Source organism: Uloborus diversus, chromosome 5, assembly GCF_026930045.1.
Source record: "Uloborus diversus isolate 005 chromosome 5, Udiv.v.3.1, whole genome shotgun sequence".
In the NCBI taxonomy this organism is placed as follows: Eukaryota; Metazoa; Arthropoda; class Arachnida; order Araneae; family Uloboridae; genus Uloborus; species Uloborus diversus.
The window spans coordinates 110,513,823-110,533,938 of record NC_072735.1 but is presented as its reverse complement, the minus strand read 5'-3'; the positions used below and the strand labels follow the sequence as shown (position 1 = coordinate 110,533,938).

The following is a 20,116-nucleotide window of genomic DNA, read 5'->3' as shown; positions in this document are numbered from 1 at the left end:
CTGATTTAATCAATGCTCCCAGTTCATCAGAACATTGGATGGACTATAAATGCGGGCAGTATTGAAATACAATTTAGCACTATTTCCATTGCATCAGATAATGTTCAAGAACTAGTCTAATGTACATGCCCGAAAACTCTGTGTTCTTCGAAGAGATGTAGTACATGCAAGACGTAAAATTGTCCATGCACATAATTTTCCTCTAGTGACTGTAGCTGTATAATTTCTCAGGAGGAAAATAACTCCATACGCAAAAACAGAATGAATGAATTCAGTGATTCTGACGATGATATTTCAGAATGAAGAGTTTGCTTCTTGAAAAAAACTATTTTTTGATGTATATACATAATGTTTTTAACGTACATGCATAATATTTTAAATGTATAATATTTTTTAAGTATTTAAAATTTGTCTGCTTCTTGCTTGTCAGTTTCACTCCTTTTCATGTATCTTTAATGGTCTGTAAAAAAATAATGGGACACTATTTTTTTGTGAACATTAGGTTTTTTCATCTGTAGACACTAAGGATTCAGAAAAATATCACTTTTCGTAGTTCCCGAAGTTGGCAAACGAAACCATGTTTTTAAGCATCTTTTATGCCTTCGTCCCACAGCCTAGGTAGGGCATCTACCCATGCCGCACTTGAAACACAACTAATAGCCTGTTTTAATGGACGGTGCAGTCTTTCGACCATGCCATTACATTTCGGATTATAACCTGACGTTCTACTTAGTTTAATTTCGAACAAATTTGCAAATGATTTAAATAGCGAGGATTCAAATTGTCTGCCCTGGTCACTAGAAATGACTGAAGGAACACCGAAACGAGCAATCCAAGAAAAATATAAAGCTTTAGCTATAGTTTCTGCGGATATATCAGTTATCGGAGTAACCTCCGGCCAACGCGTAAAGCGATCAACAATTGTCACGCAATAAGTATAACACCGACAAATTGATAACGGCCCTATCAAATCGACATGAATATGTTTGAATCTTCCGTCAGGAAGCGGGAAGTTACCATATGGGGATTTCGTATGCCGGTGAACCTTAGTTCGCTGACATACTAAACAAGCCTGACAATATAATTTTATTTCTGCTTTCATACCTAGCCAAACATATTTTGCAGCTATTAATTTTGTCGTAGCGCGTATACCAGGGTGGGACAAATTATGATACGAATCAAATACTTTTTTACGAAAAGAGTCAGGAACAATAGGTCTAATGTTTGAAGTTGAAATATCACAAAGTAAAAATTTATCCGAATTCGGAACCGGAAATTTTTTAATTTGCAGCGATAGGCTTTCACTTGCGTCATTCAATTTTTTTAAAAGCTCCGAATCTTCAAACTGCGCGTTCGCCAACGATTCCATATCAACAGTAGAGGGGATGGAAATTTCTTCGATTCGTGAAAGCGTATCTGCCACGATATTTTCTTTTCCCTCGATAAAACGAATGAAATCAAGTTGGCGTAAACGCAGGGGGGAAGCTTTTGCATCGTTTTTTCTGACTAAACGCAAAAGTGAGAGGCTTGTGATCTGTATAGATCACAAATGGGCGCGCTTCTAACATATATCTGAAATGTATTATTGCACAATATAACGCTAATAGTTCTCGATCATAGGTTGAATACTTTTGTTGCGTTGAAGTTATTTTACGCGAAAAGAAACCTAACGGTTTGAGACCTTGGGGAGTTACCTCATGCAGAGCTGCACCCATTGCAAAATTGCTACAATCTGTTATTAATGCTAATTTTGCATCCATTGACGGGTAATGTAAAAGCGTAGCACTAGCCAACAACTCCTTACATTTGTTAAAAGCCGCAATCGCTTCTTCTGATAAACTAATTTCAGTTTTAGCTTTCTTATTTTTCCCTTTTAAATATTCATTTAAAGGAATTTGTATCCCTGCGACTTTTGGCAAGAAACTATGATAAAAATTCAACATTCCAAGAAAAGCTCGCAAACTCTTTACTGTTTTTGGCAGTTTAAACTCTGAAATTGCTTTGACGCGATCCGGTAAAGGTTTGAAACCAGATTCATTTATTGAATGCCCAAGAAGATCTACCTGTGATACCCCAAATACGCATTTTGCAACATTAATTTTTATCCCGTAATCTTTGAAACGTTGAAAAAGAATTCTGAGGTGTTTTTCATGTTCTTTTTGATCTGCACTAGCCACCAAAACATCATTCAAATATACAAAGCAGAAATTAAGGCCACGCACCACTTCGTGCATAAATCGCATGAATGTCTGACTGGCCCCCGATAACCCGAAATTCATGAACGGAAATTCGAATAATCCGAACGGAGTTATAATAGCAGTTTTGCATACATCTTCCGGATTTACCGGGATATGGTGGTACGCTTTTAACAAATCAAGTTTAGAAAATATTTTTGCACCATGAAGTTGCTGTGCAAAATCTTTTAAATACGGAACAGGGTATCTATCCTGACGCGTTAATTCATTCAACAACCTGTAATCCCCAGTTGGACGCCAGTCCCCGGACTTTTTTGGAACCATATGTAGAGGGCTTTACCAATTGCTTCGAGAAGGTCTGCAAATGCCACGCTCTAACATATACTCAAATTCCTTTTTCGTAATTTTAAGTTGAGCTGGATGTAAACGGCGTGCTCGCGCTTGCACCGGGGGACCAGTTGTTTGAATATAATGCAATGTATTATGCTTTATTTCACTTTGCAACCCTGCAGCGGGCTGAGTAATAATTTTAAATTCATACAACAATTTATGAAATTTAGAACTTCCAGAAATACTTTTTATTGCCGGTATCGAAGATTTTAAAGTACGACCATTTGAGGTTAGCGATGTAAGTGGGTCAATAAGAGATTTTCGTTTAATGTCAACAATTAGGCCATAGTTTTCTAAAAAATCAGCACCAATTATTGGTTTACTGACATCTGCAACTATAAAATGCCATGTGAATTTCCTTCGTAACCCAAAATCTACCGCTAGCAATTTTGCGCCATAAGTCTTAATATTTGTGTTATTCGCAGCAGATAGAACAAGATTGCTTACTTTATGACTTTTAAAATGAAATCTAGGCACGCAGCTAACATCACTACCTGTATCAACCAGAAAACTTGAACCTGTATTTACGTCATTAATGAAAAGTCGGCGATTTAAATATTTCTGTACGGTTGACGCCGCATCAACTGACAGCTTTACTCGTTTTTTTTCTGGTTATAACTACAAGGGGGTCTACTTTTTGTTGCATTCTCCGAAAAGGTCTTATGGTACCAGCAACAATTTTTATAACTACCTGAGTTACGATTAAAACTTTTACTTCTTGACCGCGATTTAGAAAACCTCTAAATTTGGCTCCGGGATCTGCGAACAGATAATTTCTGAACCTGCTCAGTTAAACCCTCAATTAGGTTTTCCAAACGAGAAATTCTAGAATTTTCAGCTTGTGAGAAAGGAGAACTCACTACCGATACTGACGGAAGAGTCACTACCTCAGAAATTTTATCAGCCATAAGAGCTAACTGCGATAAACTTTCAGCACTAATTGCGAGAATAGCCTGCATATTTGAAGAAAGGTGGCTTAACCATAAATTTTTCAAAAAACTATCATCTAGTTTATGGTTACTTAATTCCCGCATATCATGCAAAAGCTGTGAAGGTTTTTTATCCCCTAGAGTTAAGTCTTGTAACAAGGTTTTAATTTTCTTATTTTCAGAATGCTCAAACTGTTCAATTAATTTTTCTTTTAACTTAGTATACGGATTTTCCGCAGGCGGCGAATAAACTATTTCCGAAACATCTATATATATAATTCTCTTACGTGCCGGCAAATGAAGGGGTGAATTTCTAAACCTCTGTTGGCAACACTTCGCCGATAAATCATGTAAACAAACTTCTACGTTGTTTTGAAATCTTGAATCACAGAATACTCAACGAACTTTTTTTTTTTTTGAGATGAGTTTGAGTCGGGCTGTGGCCCATTTCAACCTTAATCAGCAAAGAAAAGCTCAAAGAAGGCAGGAAACCGTTCTTGAATCCAATTTAAGACGAGCCATTTCCAGAGTTGTATTCTCTGATTCGCTGCCGATAATTTTTAGCGGCTGGGGAATTTTCAGTCAGCAGTTCCTTCAACAGATCAGGTGCGTCACACAATGCCGGTAACCGCACCTTTCCGTCATGGCAACATTTAGTATATTTATTTGCAGTATTACGCTCTTTCTGCCAATAAAGAGCACCACAAAATTCGCATTCTTCACACATTGCTCCACAATCATGTTCATCGGCAATGTTGTTTTGAACGCGTAGGCGCTTTGAGCGTCGTCTATTCTCTGCTTCAGTACGACAGTTCAGTTCAAAATGAATAACCGAGAAAGAATTTACTTTATTCCTTTTATTCTCAGCTGAAAGGTTTCGCCAAATTTGTTTAGGGTTATAGTAGTTTTAGTATTGTGCAAGCAAAGTAGCCTTGGCGAGTTTTCGCGTTTTTAGTTAAACCATTTTTTGTTCGTGACGTGGCAAGGATTCAGAATAACAACAAGAAGGACAAACGTTTGAGAAAATATGTTTGGTGCTCTCTGAGCCTGTTTTTAGTCATGGCCAGCTCTATGTGGCATTATCAAGAACAAGATCTTTTGAAGCAGTGTCAGTTGTGGCTCCCAAACGGGACATTTTTAATTGTGTATATGAGGAAGTTTTCTCAGATTAGAATATATAAGAGTGTAAATATGTAAATATATAAGAGTGTAAATAATGTAAATACATCCCTCGGGGGAGCCTGTAACCCCTAGAGGGCGCGTCCCCAGGTGGCGGATAGGGGAATGCCTTCATTGGTTTTCCAATGGGTGGTAGAAGGGAAATAAAATACCTTCCGCGGACCAACAGGTAGAAGTGCAATCTCTCCAAAGCAATGACAGACACTTTTGTATCTATAATGGTAAAGTTGTGCACATTGCCAAGGCAGTCATCTTACATACAGCAAAGTTAAACTGTCGAAAATCTGGCTAAAGCAGACAAATTAACATTATGAACGTAATTTTCATATTGGTTAAATGGATGGTGACCTAAATGCAATTACCAACTTTAATTTTTACGGAAAATTTTAGCTAGGCTAATGTATTGGCATACAGCGAGCGAGCGAAGCGAGCATGGATCGCGAAGCGATCCACAGGGAACTGCGTAAGCAGTTCCGGGGGTTGGCGAGCGATAGCGAGCAGGGGGCGATAGCCCCCTAGTAAGTTAAATACTCGGAATCAATGGAAGCAATTAAATGGCTATATTTCGTTTGCTCAATCGTTATATTTGCTATCGAAAAATTTGCTTCTAATTGAGCAAAATACAGTTTGACATTTAAAGGCGAAAAAATCGGCATTTTCATACCAATCCTATCAACGCTAGTCTCTACTTTGGATTCAGTCATTTTACTACTAGTAACCAAGACAAACAAAATGTAAAATCACTCACGTTGGTTGTCCGCATTCAGTCCTATAATAGGTCACCACTGTCGCGAGGTCGATTGGCCGCGAACATATGAAAAATACTTGAGTATAAAATAAAACTCTTTTATTTACAATTAAAAAACATAGACGTCGTACATCCTGCCACTAGCAGGCATGCAAGTAGGAGACAGAATCTAGCAAATAAGCGATTCGCTTATAAATAAATGTTTTTGCTGTTGCCACTCACTCGGTGGCTAATCTTTCCAGGATAAAGTAAAATTACATGCAAATTCGACTGAATATGCAAAAATAATAAGTCCTCTACACTACCAAAAAGTTGTAACTGACTGCGAGTGTAAAGTGGTATAAGACACAAAACACGCTGCGGGAGTCGTTTCCAAAATTTTAAAAGTATTTTTTTCTGAAAGAGCATGCTTAAAAATATAAAATCTGATCATTTTTTAAGTAATTTCTTTGTTTAATATTTTTAAAAAAAATACTTAAATCGGTGCATCTAAAATGATGAAATGCCATTCAGTGTTGCCATTCGCGGTCCAAAATATTTAATTCGCATCTTTACTCATGTATATTGACAACGATATGGTTGATAGCAAGCGTAGAGCGCAATTGCAGTTCGCTTCTTGATTATCATAACGTGGAAATGCGGCAGAAAGATGCGCCATAGTGCATCATTTGTGACGTCATAAAGACCACGCCTTGTTTGAAGAATCGGACATTTTAAAAAATTAATTAAAAATAACTGTTGGGATAATGAAAATATTTTCTGAGTCCATATTATTATTTTTTTTTTGCTTATTCTATCAATTTCAGTGACAAAAAGTACTACTTTTGACTGAAGGAAACAACCCCATTATTGTTTGTACTAAGGTCAAATTTCTTGTGTTAGAATTGCTTTTTTATGCTTTGGCTTCTTTATGTGCAATTCAAGGCGCTTAGGAACCATAAAAATAATTGGATTTCGTATTTTTTCACTCTCACTGTTTCGCTTCAAAATTTTAATATCTTAACTAAGCGTCTCATTTTGCCCATTTTTCCAATAGGAATTAAGCATCTAGTACGAACGGTAAAGAAAATAAAGGTCTTGCAGATTAAATGGGGGCACATGATATCATATTTTGTACAAATGACTTACCGTAGAGTGGTCCGGAAGTTGGCATGCCCCTTATTTCTTTATATTTGACTAGTGGTACCCGTACGGCTTTTCCCGTAACAGAAAATTAAAAGGTCTTTTGGTTCGCCTGTATATTTACAAATAATGTATGGTGAATTTTCTCGCCAATTGGCTTGTGCCCATGCTACGGTTCCACGTTATGATAATTTCGTAATTTACTCGTCCATCGTATGATATTTTTGTTCTTAAAATTGGAATAGAAAAAGAACCACATCGAATTTTCGAAAAATCGCTTCAAGGTGCACACCCCCATGCTACAAACTAACTTTGTGCCAAATATCATGAAAATCGGCCGAACGGTCTAGGCGCTATGCGCGTCACAGAGATCCTGACAGACAGAGATCCTGAGAGACAGAGATCCGGACAGACAGAGGGACATTCAGCTTTATTATTAGTAAAGATAAAGAAAAGATGGTGAAGGAAATTGTGTTGAAAATTGCATCGATGACACTGTTGTCTTACAATCGGATGGAGCACCAGTGCTCCTCGCGGTTCACCGTGTGCGTGAAAAATACCTTCCCTGGGCGGTCATTCTAAGCTCGTCAGCTTGCGAGATCAAGATTCTCACTCACGTGATTGGTTGTGATGTAAAAATGTCGCAAAGTAGTATTCTAATCTACTCGAACTTAGCTTGCGGCTAGGTTTGAGTAGATTAAAAAACTACTTTGCGACATTTCTACGTCACAACCGATCACGTGAGCGATAATCTCGATCTCGCAAGCTAACGAGCTTGGAATGACTGCCCTGGCCGGGTGATTGGAAGAGAATCAATCTGTATCTTCTGGAGCGTTTCCGCAAGACATCATTGCGCATAATTTATCTATGTTACGAAATGGGTGATGTTTATGAAAATGTTTAAAGCTCTTAAGACTTAGTACCTGTGTATAACAAATATTCACTCACAATTAATATAATGTTGAGATTATGGGGTGGGGGGGGGAGATATGCTCCCTCCCAGACCACTCTATAAAGCAGATTAATCAAAATATTCTACAAAAGTTTAAAAGTCAAATTTGATTGCTTAATTTTGCCATGATCAGCATCAGATACAAAAAACGATTTTAGTTTTTCCGAGCAGTGATGCTATTTCCTGTACTAGTTATTACTATTACCTTTTAAAAAATATACGATTTATGAGAAACAGGTTGACGTTCCAGTTTTTTTACATTATTTGAGGATATGAAATTGGCAGCACGCTAAAGAAAAAGCCACATATTGATAAGATTCATATAATTAAACAAACTAGCAATGTGATATAGCATTTTTTGATGAAAAGCAACTTGTATTCAACATCCACCCATAAACATTCTGGGCTACTCCTGGAGAGAATATGTATTAGGTCCCAAGACCTTTAAAGTGTTATATGTACATAGAATTTAGGCGAAACAGGGCCACAGTCAAAAGGTGCTAAAAAATACTGTTAGTCCCTCCCCCTTCTAAGATTTCAGCTGCTTAAGTATATGTTTTCCTTCATAACAGATACGGGAAGAAAACTTAATGCAGCTTATGCCGATCGAAATAATGGGGAATGACGCATGGTTTGTAATGCACGTTACGAATATTGAAACAGTTTTTAAGAAGTTTAGAGTTTTCATTTAAAAAAAAAATCATTACCCCGTAAAATCGCGAATTTGTTCTCAATTTGAAATTATGGCTTGAAAAAATTTAATATCATGAATATTATTAGAAATGGTAAGCGTGTAGCAACTTTAATACTTCAATTTGTGGGAAATTACATCATCTACAAGGGTATGCGTTGTTTTACTTGAGGTGTTTTGCATAAAAATTTGCTCAATCTATTTTTAAAAAAAAGTTCCCTTATTTTTCGTTTGAATTATCTTTGATATGTGACTTCCGTCTTGTATTTCTTTAGTTAGAAACACTGTGGGTCATTTCACGTAAATGCCATGTGCCGTCATGTCTCAGATTTTGTCCATTATTTTTTTTTACAAATAGATATCAATGAGAAAAGCCCAAATTATTTTTTTAGATTTTTTGAATGAAAATTACGCTTTGGAGAATTTTTTCAAAAATTCGATTTTTGATAATTTTTCGGAGTCACCGTTTTGGCATGAATTCAGAAAAATCTCTCTAATTTCTTTATTTTTCAACCAGTTAAGCTGAATTCGGTATCAATTTCAAGTTAATATTTTTCTCTTTCAGTGTGAACGACAGAAAGTATTCTATGAACAGTTGGGTGTTGCCATTGCCACTCTTTATCTAAAGTCAGTTTTTATGTTTTTTCAATTGGGAGATTAAATAAGTTATATCTCCGGAGTACCTACTACGATCTGCATCAAATTATTTTTTGTAGCATATTAAAATCATTCTCTTGCTATGTAGAGAAAAGTAGAAGGGTGTTTTTTGTTGTTTTGAAAAAAAAAAAATAAAGTTTGTTTTGCAGAAAATACAAGTTTTCCATTACTTTAAATCCCTTTTTAAGCTTAAAAAAGGACAAAAAATTTCCAGAACACTTAATACTGGACTCCCGAAGGATTTGTATCAATAGTTAATCGCTAAAAAGTTGTTTACTTGTGAAAAGAATTGTGCAAAAACCTCCGTTTCAGACTTCGCAAAAATAAAGAAATAAATAAATAAAAAACACTTTTGATTGAAAGTGTACTAAATATTAAGAATAATAATTTGAAGAATAGTATAAAAAATATTTATAAAAATATTTATAATGGCATTATTTAGCTTTTTTTTTTTGACAATAAAAGATTGGGGGGGGGGGGGGAATAATTACTATTGAAACGTTTTCATAGCCTAAATTTGTTTGGATTACGTAACACCTGACAATGATCTTCCACTCTTACAATACTCATGCAATACGCATCATTCTTCTTTCGCTTTGAAAGTTAATCGACACATAGCTTTCGTCTATTATAAAATATAAAATGAAAGGCATGCTTGTGCGGACGGCATTTTTTAAAAAAATTACTATTTCCTTTGTATCAGAAGATGAAAAAGTCAGAATTTCTAGTAATAATTTCAGAGGTTTTAAAATATACTTCAATCAGCAAAAATAATCTTCTTCAGAGAAATCTAGAGTTGTGGAGTACTTACTGTAAGTGTGGAAGTTCATTGCCAGGTGTAACGTAATCCAAACAAGATTATGCTAAGAAAAGTTTTCAACAGTATTTTTTTTTTTCCCTCCTTTACTGTGAAAAAAAAAAGCAAAATAATTCCATTAAAAAATATTTTTATACTGTTCTTCAAATTATTATTCTTAATATTTAGTACACTTTCAATCAAAAGTGGTTTTTTATTTATTTTTGCGAAGTCTGAAATGGAGGTTTTTGCACAATTCTTTTCAAAAGTAAACAACTTTTTAGCGATTAACTATTGATACAAATCCTTTGAAAGTCCAATATCAATTGTTCTGAAAAGTTTTTGGCCTTTTTTAAGCTTAAAAGGGATTTAAAGTAATAGAAAACTTGTATTTTCTGCAAAACAAACTTTATTTTTTTTATTTCAAAACAACAAAAAACACCCTTTTACTTTTTACTACATAGCAAGAGAATGATTTTAATATACTACAAAAAAAAATTGATGCAGATCGTAGTAGGTTCTCCGGAGATATAACTTACACTGTTAAAACCAGGAGTGCCACAGGGGTAAAGAATTTCACCCTAGGGTGAAAAAACAGTGCCGCAGGGTGAAACGGAGGCTAGGAAGTGTCGTCAAGGTGCTTTTGGTTCCTCAGTGGGTGAACGACGTTAACAAAAGTGATTCAATAGGAGAGCGACTCATTGCGCATGCGCTCTAACTTATCGTCCAACGACAACTTCAGTTTGAATGGCGAACGAAGGAAGTTGCAACGAAATTTGCTTTCACATTGAATGAAGTACAAAACAGAAAATTTCGTGGATTAATCTTCGAAATCTCGCGTAAGTAAAGGCATTTGATCATATTGTAGCACTTAGAGCTTTCGAACATATTTAAAATGTTTAAAGTATGTTGAAAACTGCTTATTGTTCCGTTTACCTTATTAAATATTTAATATCTTGCTATTTATATCGTGCAAAACTGTTACCTAAAACTATCTATCAGTACTATCTTGAACAACAACAACATTAAAAATAAAAACGTTTAAATCAGCTGATAATTGAATTGCTTATTCCGGAATAAAAATGCATCGACGTGAGCAGCCTATATACCAATATCTATTTCTTCTCAAATGAAATAACTACGTAGTGGAAACGAACAAAGCAGCAAAGGCGGGGGGGGGGGGGGGGGGGACTACCTGAAAAGAAATCTTTCTCACTCAGCGTTTGACTCATGAGTTTCACATCGTGTTTTGGTTAACGTATCTTTCTTAAGCGTTATTGCATGAAGAGAATGTAGTTATCTACTCGTTTTTATTTTTAATCTGACGGAAAACTTGACATTGGGAAGAAGGGCTTTTAAATCAGTATTTATCTTGTACGCATAAGGATACTCAAATATCGAATCTTATACTAAGTATTGATATGTTACGCTCGATTAAAATTTTAAACGTTTATGAACGCTTTTATTTTCCCATGATTCTAATCTAATGTTACTTAATATTTCTGGTTGTTCCGGCAAATGATTGATAACTACCTTCCCTATTCATTTTCAGTGCGGATCATGCAGTATAAGTTGTCAACAACATATTCATTACTGAGCAATCCAAGTGTGAATATAAGAAAGTTAGTGCACGAACAGACAAATTAAAGTCATGAACACTTCTAAACTATGTTCGAAAGCTGAAATGTGATCAAATGCCTTCGTATATATAAATCAAAATAAATAAAACACAATTGTATTCAAAAACGCAAACAACACGGGGGGGGGGGGATCTCTCTAGGAAGCAATAAAGTTGCCATTTTTCTCACCTAGGGTACCATCTTTCACCTACGGTGCACGTTGGGTGAAGGGAGCCAGTTTTTCACCCTTGCTAAGGGTGCAATTTCGGCTCTCTATCGGGTGCCGCTGGTGAACAAGCGTTTCACCACTGAAAGGTGCCAAACGCAACCTGTAGTTTTAACAGTGTATTTAATCTCCCAATTGAAAAAACATAAAAATTGACTTTAGATAAAGAGTGGCAACACCCAACTGTTCATAGAATACTTTCTGTCGTTCACACTGAAAAAGAAAAAATATTAGCTTGAAATTGATACTAAATTCAGCTTAATTGGTTGAAAAATAAAGCAATTAGAGAGATTTTCTGAATTCATGCCAAAACGGTAACTCTGAAAAATGATCAAAAATCGAATTTTTGAAAAAATTCTCCAAAGCGTAATTTTTATTCAAAAAATCTAAAAAAAATAATTTGGGCTTTTCTCATAGACATCTATTCGTAGAAAAATAATGGAAAAAATCGGAGACATGACGGCACATGGTATTAGGCGATTTGACGTGATTAAACAATGCATTAAAATGATATTGATGTTACTCAGGTGCATTTTCAAGGGGACCGTTCAGTAGAAGCATGTGTTGAGCTAGTTTGGAAATCGTTTTTATGTATTTACACACACACACACACACACACACACACACACACACATATATATATATATATATATATATATATATATATATATATATATATATATATTTGCAGCGTTTTTCGACCCAAGTAAGAAGAATTTTTTTAAAATCGCTTTATAACGTGGTATTACCAACCTACAAAACAAGAATCGGCATATCATGGTCAAATAACTTTCCCACTCTATACCCTTCTCCTCTTCAAGTTGTCATGGTTACAGTACTTATTAACTTTTCTGCCATGTTGCTTCTGCAAGACATAACATCTGCAGAAGCAACATGGGGAAAAAGGTGCCATAACCATGACAACCAGAAGGAGAAAAAGATGGAGAGCGAGAAAGTTATTTGGCCTTGACATGCCAATTCTCGTTACGTAGACTATAGTATCGAGCCAGAAGTATAAAATTACGAAGCAAAAACAATTTTAAAAACTCAGTACGAAAGCTGGTTTTGATACTCGGCGCTTTACTTGTCAATTAAAATTTTTGCGTGAAGTTAGGTTTTAACTTCAGTGCATGTGTTACCACTCCACAAACGTATTTCATCCAATCTTCAGCTCATTCATTGGCTGTAGTTATTAATATTTGAGAGATATGTTAATATGAAAATGTCAAATGATTTTAGAACAAACTCTCCCACTGATTTAAGGGAATCGATCTAGGCAATGAAAGCAAACCTATCATGAATGATACCTACTATGACTCAAGAAATGGTATTTCAAATTCGAACCTGCTTAAAAGTTGAATTGCAAAACTTATTATTTCTTCCTTTCCTAGATTTTACAGTGCTTTTGCAATGGACGTTATTTCAAGCTCGGCTTTCTCCATCAAACTTGACTCCCACAACGATCCGGAAAACAAATTTGTGAAAGCAGCACGAGATGTTCTGACTACAAAACTCAGCTGGAGAATCGTGATTTTTCGTAAGGATTTTCTATACATTAGGAATAATGTATTTGGAACTTATGTGAGTCAAAGATATCAAAATTTAAAAAATAATAATTTGTAAATTGAAGGGAGAAAAATGTCTGGAACAATGATCGATTTTTTTTACTTCCTTTTACAAAAAAAGGAAGTATTGTATTCGCGAAAAAAAATTTCATTAAAAAATCGGCCTTCATTTCCATTTTGCTCACCCCCAAATGAATGTTGAGTTTTTTTTTCGACCCGACCACGCATACATATGTACCTAAAAACGTATAGACGCCCGAAATATCCATTTTGACGTTTCCCCGAGTTAATTACAACGAGTTTTCTCGTGACGTCTGTATGTACGTATGTATGTGCGTGGTGCGTATGTGTATATGTGTGTATGTATGTCGCATAACTCAAGAACGGTATGTCCTAGAAAGTTGAAATTTGGTACGTAGACTCCTAGTAGGTTCTAGTTGTGCACCTCCTCTTCTGGTTGCATTCGGGTGATTCTAAAGGGGTCTTTTGCCCCTTTTTGTGGGGAAATCATTGTTAGTTTCGATGTAAACTCAAGTGGGGTTATGATTGGGCGGACACTTGGCGATATATCGACAGTGTTTTTTTCGCCAAGTTTTGTCGCCAACTTGGCTACAAATTTGAGGGATTTTTTTAATTTTAAATGTGGTTTCAATTTGGCTACTGTTGGTGATATTTAGAGAGTAAACTATTGAATCACATTAAAATTGCCAGTAATGGGGAAATGACATTAAATTGGAGTAAAAGGAAGTCGTGTGATGCACACATCAGCTCGTTTTTTTTTTAGATATAAAAATTGAAACTTTGTCGGTCTAAACACCAGGCAAAAGCAGTTGTTTTTGACGCTAGAAATGCATCAACACCAGCATAAATATAATTATTTCAGTACAGTTAATTATATAGTTAAGAATTGGAGTCTATAACTTTGATCTCGATGAGAATGAAATCAGGTACAATCTCCCATACATATATATCTCATATATCCTCCATAATCAGCGAAGAAGTTAAGCCCGAAATCTATTTTTTTATAACTTTGAAGTCAATATTGAAAGTTTTCTCATAAATATTTATTAAGAAAAATCTATCTCAGAGTTAGACTAACGTAAGTCAAAAAATGGCATTTTTTCTGTTCTTATGCATTTATGTACAGAATCTTAGCATCGAGTCATCACAACGTAATTCTATAAAAAAATAAATCCTTTATAATAATGTTGTAAGATTTCGGGCTGTTGTTCCGTGGTCTGAGTGTTGTCCACGGCACAACAGCCCGAAATTTTACAACATTATTGACACCGTCCGTGAAAGCCTTCATTCTTACAAATACGTTATATTTATTTACCAGGATAAAAAAAAAACAATAATAATAATAATAATTTGAATTTTGACCTCTTGAATTCAAATTATGTTTTTCGCAATCACAAGTGTGTGTGTGTGTGTGTGTGTATGTAGGCGTATGTTTTTATGTGTGTGGGGGTATGTGTGTTTGTGTGTAGGGGTATGTATATGTTTGTGTAGGCATGTGTGTTTGTGTATGTGTTTGTGTATGTGTGTAGGTGTATGCGTGTGTGTATGTGTTTGTGTATGTGTGTAGGTGTATGTATGTGTGTGTATGTGTTTGTTTGTACGTGCGTGCATGTATGCGTGTAAGTGTAGGATAGTGACGCAACCTGGACACTGTTTTCGCAAGAGGAGCAGCATCGTAAGGCGGCCGGTCGACGGTGACGCTGCAGAGGGTGCTGGCGGGAAAATAAAATGATAGGACATCAAAACAGTAAAATGAGAACAATAAGCAATGTGATTGCTCAAAAAAAAAAAAAAAAAAAAAAAAACCGCTCGCCTCATCTTTTGCATGCACCAGGCGATAGTTTTTTCGCTCTCCTGAAAAGTAGCAACAATGTGACTTACGTTAGTCTGGCTCTGAGATACAGAAATCAACATTTCATTCAAAAATTATTGTAGTGTGAAATCATAGTTGTTTCTTCCTTCGGGAACTTCTATCAGCTAAATTCAACATTTAACTCAAGAATCTAAAAACTTGAGTTTCGGACAACTTTTGTTCTCTGCCATGGAAGAACTATATTGATACTGTGAAGTCAAAAAGTAAGGACTTTGTTTTGGTTTTTGCAGAGAAGCAAAAAGGATTTCCAATTGCTTGCATTTTTGCCAAGGTTTTAATTTCAGACGCCGGCGACGATAACAGCTCTAAATATACTCTTAGCCTGCAATTTTAAGTGTCATTTAATGCAATTACGGATGTATATTTGCGAACTGAAATGCTTTAACAGTGCACGATGATAAAACATATGTTTCATATATGGAAAAAAAATAATTTCTTTAATAACTTGAAACTAATAAGATAAAAATGACTTTTAAAAACAATAAAAAAAGGAAAAAAAATGTAAATGCATTTGATATTTTTCAGTTATGTTGCCGCAGTTGATGAGATTTTTCAAGATATGTCTTTTCCCACCCAGTGGAATTAAATTTTTTAGAGATGCTTCTCTGGAAATGATCAAGGAAAGAAAGCAGACAGGAAAGGTAAGTTAAATGTTCACAACAGTCTATTCACAGTTTTATTCTCAATAGCAAGCTTCCTTTCTGGGCTTTTTTTTTTAAGATATATTTTCCAGATCGCTTATCTCATCCTTCCAACTCTCTTTAATTGATTTACCCTTTTAGTCCTGAAGCTGTATGTGTACTGTTATCAATAGTTTGATGTTTTAAATCAGTGTATTGTTAATCAATGACTTCAAAGAAATGTGTATAGATTTATAAAACTTTTTCATTTTTTTTCAGTAATTAAAACCTTATTACAATGTACACCCATTGTTTCTTTTTATATTTGTTTATCGCTCATGCACTACACTTCTTTAAACAAAGAGTTGAATATGAGGATTGAATTATTAGTGTGAAAAAAATGTTTTTCTCTTTTCGTTCACTTAGTCTGAATGCTAATGATTTTCGAAGTTCCAATAAAATGTCAACTTAAAGAAATGATTTTCATTGTCAGAAAAAAAAAATCGTCTGCGCATATCTTTATGTAGAAGCATAAATGACTTCGAGTTTATTCGCCGAAAACTGAATACCTAAATTAAAACTTTAGCGTGAAAATAAAAACAAGTCATATCAACAATAATTTTTTCACAGTTAAAACCATAGCTGCGGAGTCGGAGTCGGAATCAATCTCATTTTGGGATAAAGGAGTCGGAGACGAATATCCAAGAATCGGAGTCTGTTATTTGTCCTCCGTGTATAAATTTTTGCCAAAGCTACGAAGTCAGAGTCGGAGTCGGGAGTCGGAGTTTGATTAATTGTCAGGCACAGGAGTCGGATTCGGAGTCAGGTGCCCCTAAATTCTCGGAGTCGGAGTCTGGAGTTTGGCGTCAAGAGCTATTTCCAACAAAATTTGTTTGAAAAACATTCGCCTTAAGTACGGAATCTATACATTGACTTTCAGTTTCCCCGTAGGCGCTAATGTTGAGGGATTTGAACTGTTCGAAATTGAACGGAAAATTATTCAAATTAAAAAGATATTTTAAATACAAGTTTTTCATCAAAAACTTTTTCCTACAAAGTTTGTTTGAAGCAAATTCGCCTCACAGTTCGGAATTGCCTTGAATTTCCTATGTTAAGTTTTATTGAGCTGTTCAAAATCGAACAAAAAATAGTTCAAATCAAAAAGTGAAATAAGGGAAAGAGGTGTCCTTGCCGAGATCTTTCGAACAAAAAAAAGTTTGTTCGAATCGGACAATTCATTCAAAAGTTATTAGGGGGGGGGGACAGACAGACAGACCGACGACGGACCGACAGACATTTTTTCCCATCTCAATACCCTACTTTCCAATTTTTAATTTTTCGATATTTATTTAATTATTTTATTTATTTTTGACTTTTTTTTTGTTTTCCGCGATATTTTTAAGATGCATTAAGCCTTCTTTCATGCTTTTTTCTTCTTTTTCTGACTTTTACTGGGAAAGTAGGCTAAAAAGGGGAAAAAAGGAAAAAAAATCAAAGCTGCTTACTAGAAAACAACTACCTATAGTTTAAGTGCAACAGCAGTATATACTAAAAGTAAATTTTACTCTCTTATTTGGAGCCCCCCCCCCTTCTTTTTTCTTTTTTTCCTTTCTTTTTATTTCTTTTTTCTTTCCTTCTTTTCTTTCCCTTTTTTTTGCTTTAGTGTCGCTGGGCCCCCTCAAAATCCGGGACCCAAGTTTCCGACTAGGCTGACATGGCCTCTTGTCGGGCCTGCTGATCTCTGGGAATGTATCAGACGATAATGCTATTAAATGCTCTTTCATTCCGGAATTGTCGCTTTCATTGTGATAGTCATAAAAAGGGAAGGGGGCAGCATTCCTTATTTGAACACCAGCTACACCAGATGCACAGGACATACGAGGCAGTGAGAAGCAAAGCTTCTCTGCCAAAGCACTGCAAAGGTCACTGCCTCATACAGTGTGTCCAGCAAAGGACTCCCTGGTTTCAAAATTAAATATCTCAAAAACAAAGGACGATATTGGAATAAAACAAACGGTATGTTTATTGTGAAACCCATAAAAATCATGTACAGGAACTTGTAAATTAGTTTTGAAAAGTGCCAACAGGTGGCGCTGCACGCTGTAATTGCAATAGAAGTCTCCATAAATAGTGCTGCGAAGAGGTTGGACGATAATTTTTAGCGTATATGTAAGCGTATCTGAGAGACTAAACTACTGCTGAAACAACAAACCTCTTCGCAGCACTATTCATGGAGACTGCTATTGCAATTATATTGTGCAGCGCCACCTGTTGGCAGTTTTTAAAACTAATTTCCTTATTCCTGTATATGATTTTTATGGGTTTCCCAATAAACATACCGTTTATTTTATTCCAATATCGTCCTTTGTTTTCGAGATACAGTGACCGCCGCTTATTAAAATCACATTCGTTCTCAGGACATTTGATTTTATAAAGCGGCTGATTTTATAAACCGGCATACCTACATTTAAAAAAATGAAACGTTTTGAAGTTTAAATACTTTAAAAAACGAAATGAATTACGTCATTTGTTTTTGTTTTAAGTATTTCAAAATACAGTTGTATTTTAACTAAACATGAGGGTTTTTTTTTTTAAACAAGGGTCTTAAAACATTGGCGTATTGTAGTTTAGTTAACACAATTGGAGAGTACAGATTCAATATCGTTTGAGGATTTACTAAATGTTTTGTAACGTACAACACTGTATTTTCTTCTTTGCTCTAAAGAGCATCCGTATATTATCAAGTGCTTTTCTCACTTTCATTGAAGAGGAAAATTTGGCGCTGAGATTTTCTCATCTTCTGAGACCAATTCCTTCACTTTTGAAGCTACTTTATCAACGTTTTGCGTACGATGTCCAAAATTTTGATTTTATAAAACGGCGATAGTGATTTGATTGAAGGTTGGTTTAAACATGTTTTTATATTGCAATGATTCTGTTCTTCCAGATTTGATTTTAAAAAGCGGCTGATTTTATAATCCAGTGATTTTATTAGTGGCGGGTACTGTATTTAATTTTGAAACCAGGGAGTCCTTTGCTGGACACCCTGTATGTTGATTTTTCAAGAATAATAGTGCATAATGAAATTTTGACTATAAAATTTTTCAAAAAGGATCGCTTTCCTACTTTTAGTAAATGATCTCTCACACTTAGACTAAGTGTTATGCTTTTAGAGTGAAAAAAAACCTTAGCATTCGAAAACAGTTTTTAAAGAGAATAAGTAATCAGCGGCAGTTGTTAAAATCCATAAATTCTGCGCAATCAACTTATTTTCATCTTTTCGGAATGTAATACAAAAATTGAAACGGTACATTTTTTTCCTTCGATATAAAATATAAATTGTTTGAAGGAAAACGTTTCCAATATTAATTTAGATGTGCATAAAATGCTTTCGTTCCTACAGTGGCGTACCTAGCATGGGTGACACCCGGGGCAGTAATTTGTGGTGCCCCCCCCCCCCTCTACAGACGCAAAAGAAAAAAATATGTGAACATGAAACCATGAAATTAATGCAATTGAGAAACAACTACATTTGTACATGAAATACACCGCCAGCTCAGTCATTTCCAGCCGAGGACTGCAGTTTCGTGCCTATTAGCACTCATCAGACCGGCATTGGAAAGTGACTGAGCTGGAGATGGAAAACCTCTTAAGGGAGCCAAGAGTGCCAAACAAACTGGTAGCTAATATAGAATTAGCGCAGACCAGACGAGTGACCGAAGCAATGGTTCGGTTCAACTCGAAGATTGAAGGCAAGGTATAGTATATTCAGTAAATTACCGCCCATTAGCCAGGGCTAAAGCAGAAATACATGAAATACACCGCTAGCTCAGTCATTTCCAGTTCGAGCAGTCCTCGGCTGGAAATGACTGAGCTGACGGTGTATTTCATGTATTTCTGCTTTAGCCCTGGCTAATGGGCGGTAATTTACTGAACTACATTTGTGTTATAACGAAATTTTTAATCGGCTTATGTACAAAAAACAAATAAAAATGGGAGGGGGAGCCGGGGGTTTACCCCCCCGGAAAATATTCAAATTTGTAGTCTTAAAAATGCATTTTAGCTTCATATTTTTCAAAAACTTGCAATTCCACTTAGGGAGTCCCCTCTCCCCCCAGACGGGTGGCGCCGAAGTCGGACCGTCCCCCGTACTGACGCCACTGGTTCCTAAAATAAATTTCTTTATTTTGAATATTAATTTGGCTAGTAGCAAGCACGATCAGAGTTGCTAATAATAAACCATTCAAATCTTCTAGACTAAAAATGATCTTTTGCAACTCTTGATGGATACTTCAAAAGAAGTTCAAGAGCAAGAAGAAAATCCAGCCAACGAGAGCTTGACTGCTAATTATGCAAAAGAAGGGGGAAATGTTACAGCGTTTAGGAATGTTAGTAAAAAAGGTATGATGTTTTTCATTTTCATATAAATATTTCCGGAAAATGTGAGGAAATCTTTGAACGAAGCACAATGAAATACAGGGTGATTGAAAAAGACGGACAAGAATTCAAATTGCTATACACGGTGTATCAGTA

General features: G+C 35.5%; 1 protein-coding gene across 1 annotated transcript in view; it reads left to right on the top strand.

Annotated features, from left to right (window-relative positions):
- LOC129223416 (cytochrome P450 3A8-like) overlaps window positions 1-20,116 on the top strand; it is a 138,044-nt gene that overhangs the window by 76,231 nt on the left and 41,697 nt on the right. Inside the window, exons 7-9 of the mRNA XM_054858014.1 lie at window positions 12,896-13,041; window positions 15,489-15,604; window positions 19,840-19,984. Coding sequence (XP_054713989.1) covers window positions 12,896-13,041; window positions 15,489-15,604; window positions 19,840-19,984 — 407 coding nt within the window. The remainder of the gene's footprint in view (window positions 1-12,895; window positions 13,042-15,488; window positions 15,605-19,839; window positions 19,985-20,116) is intronic.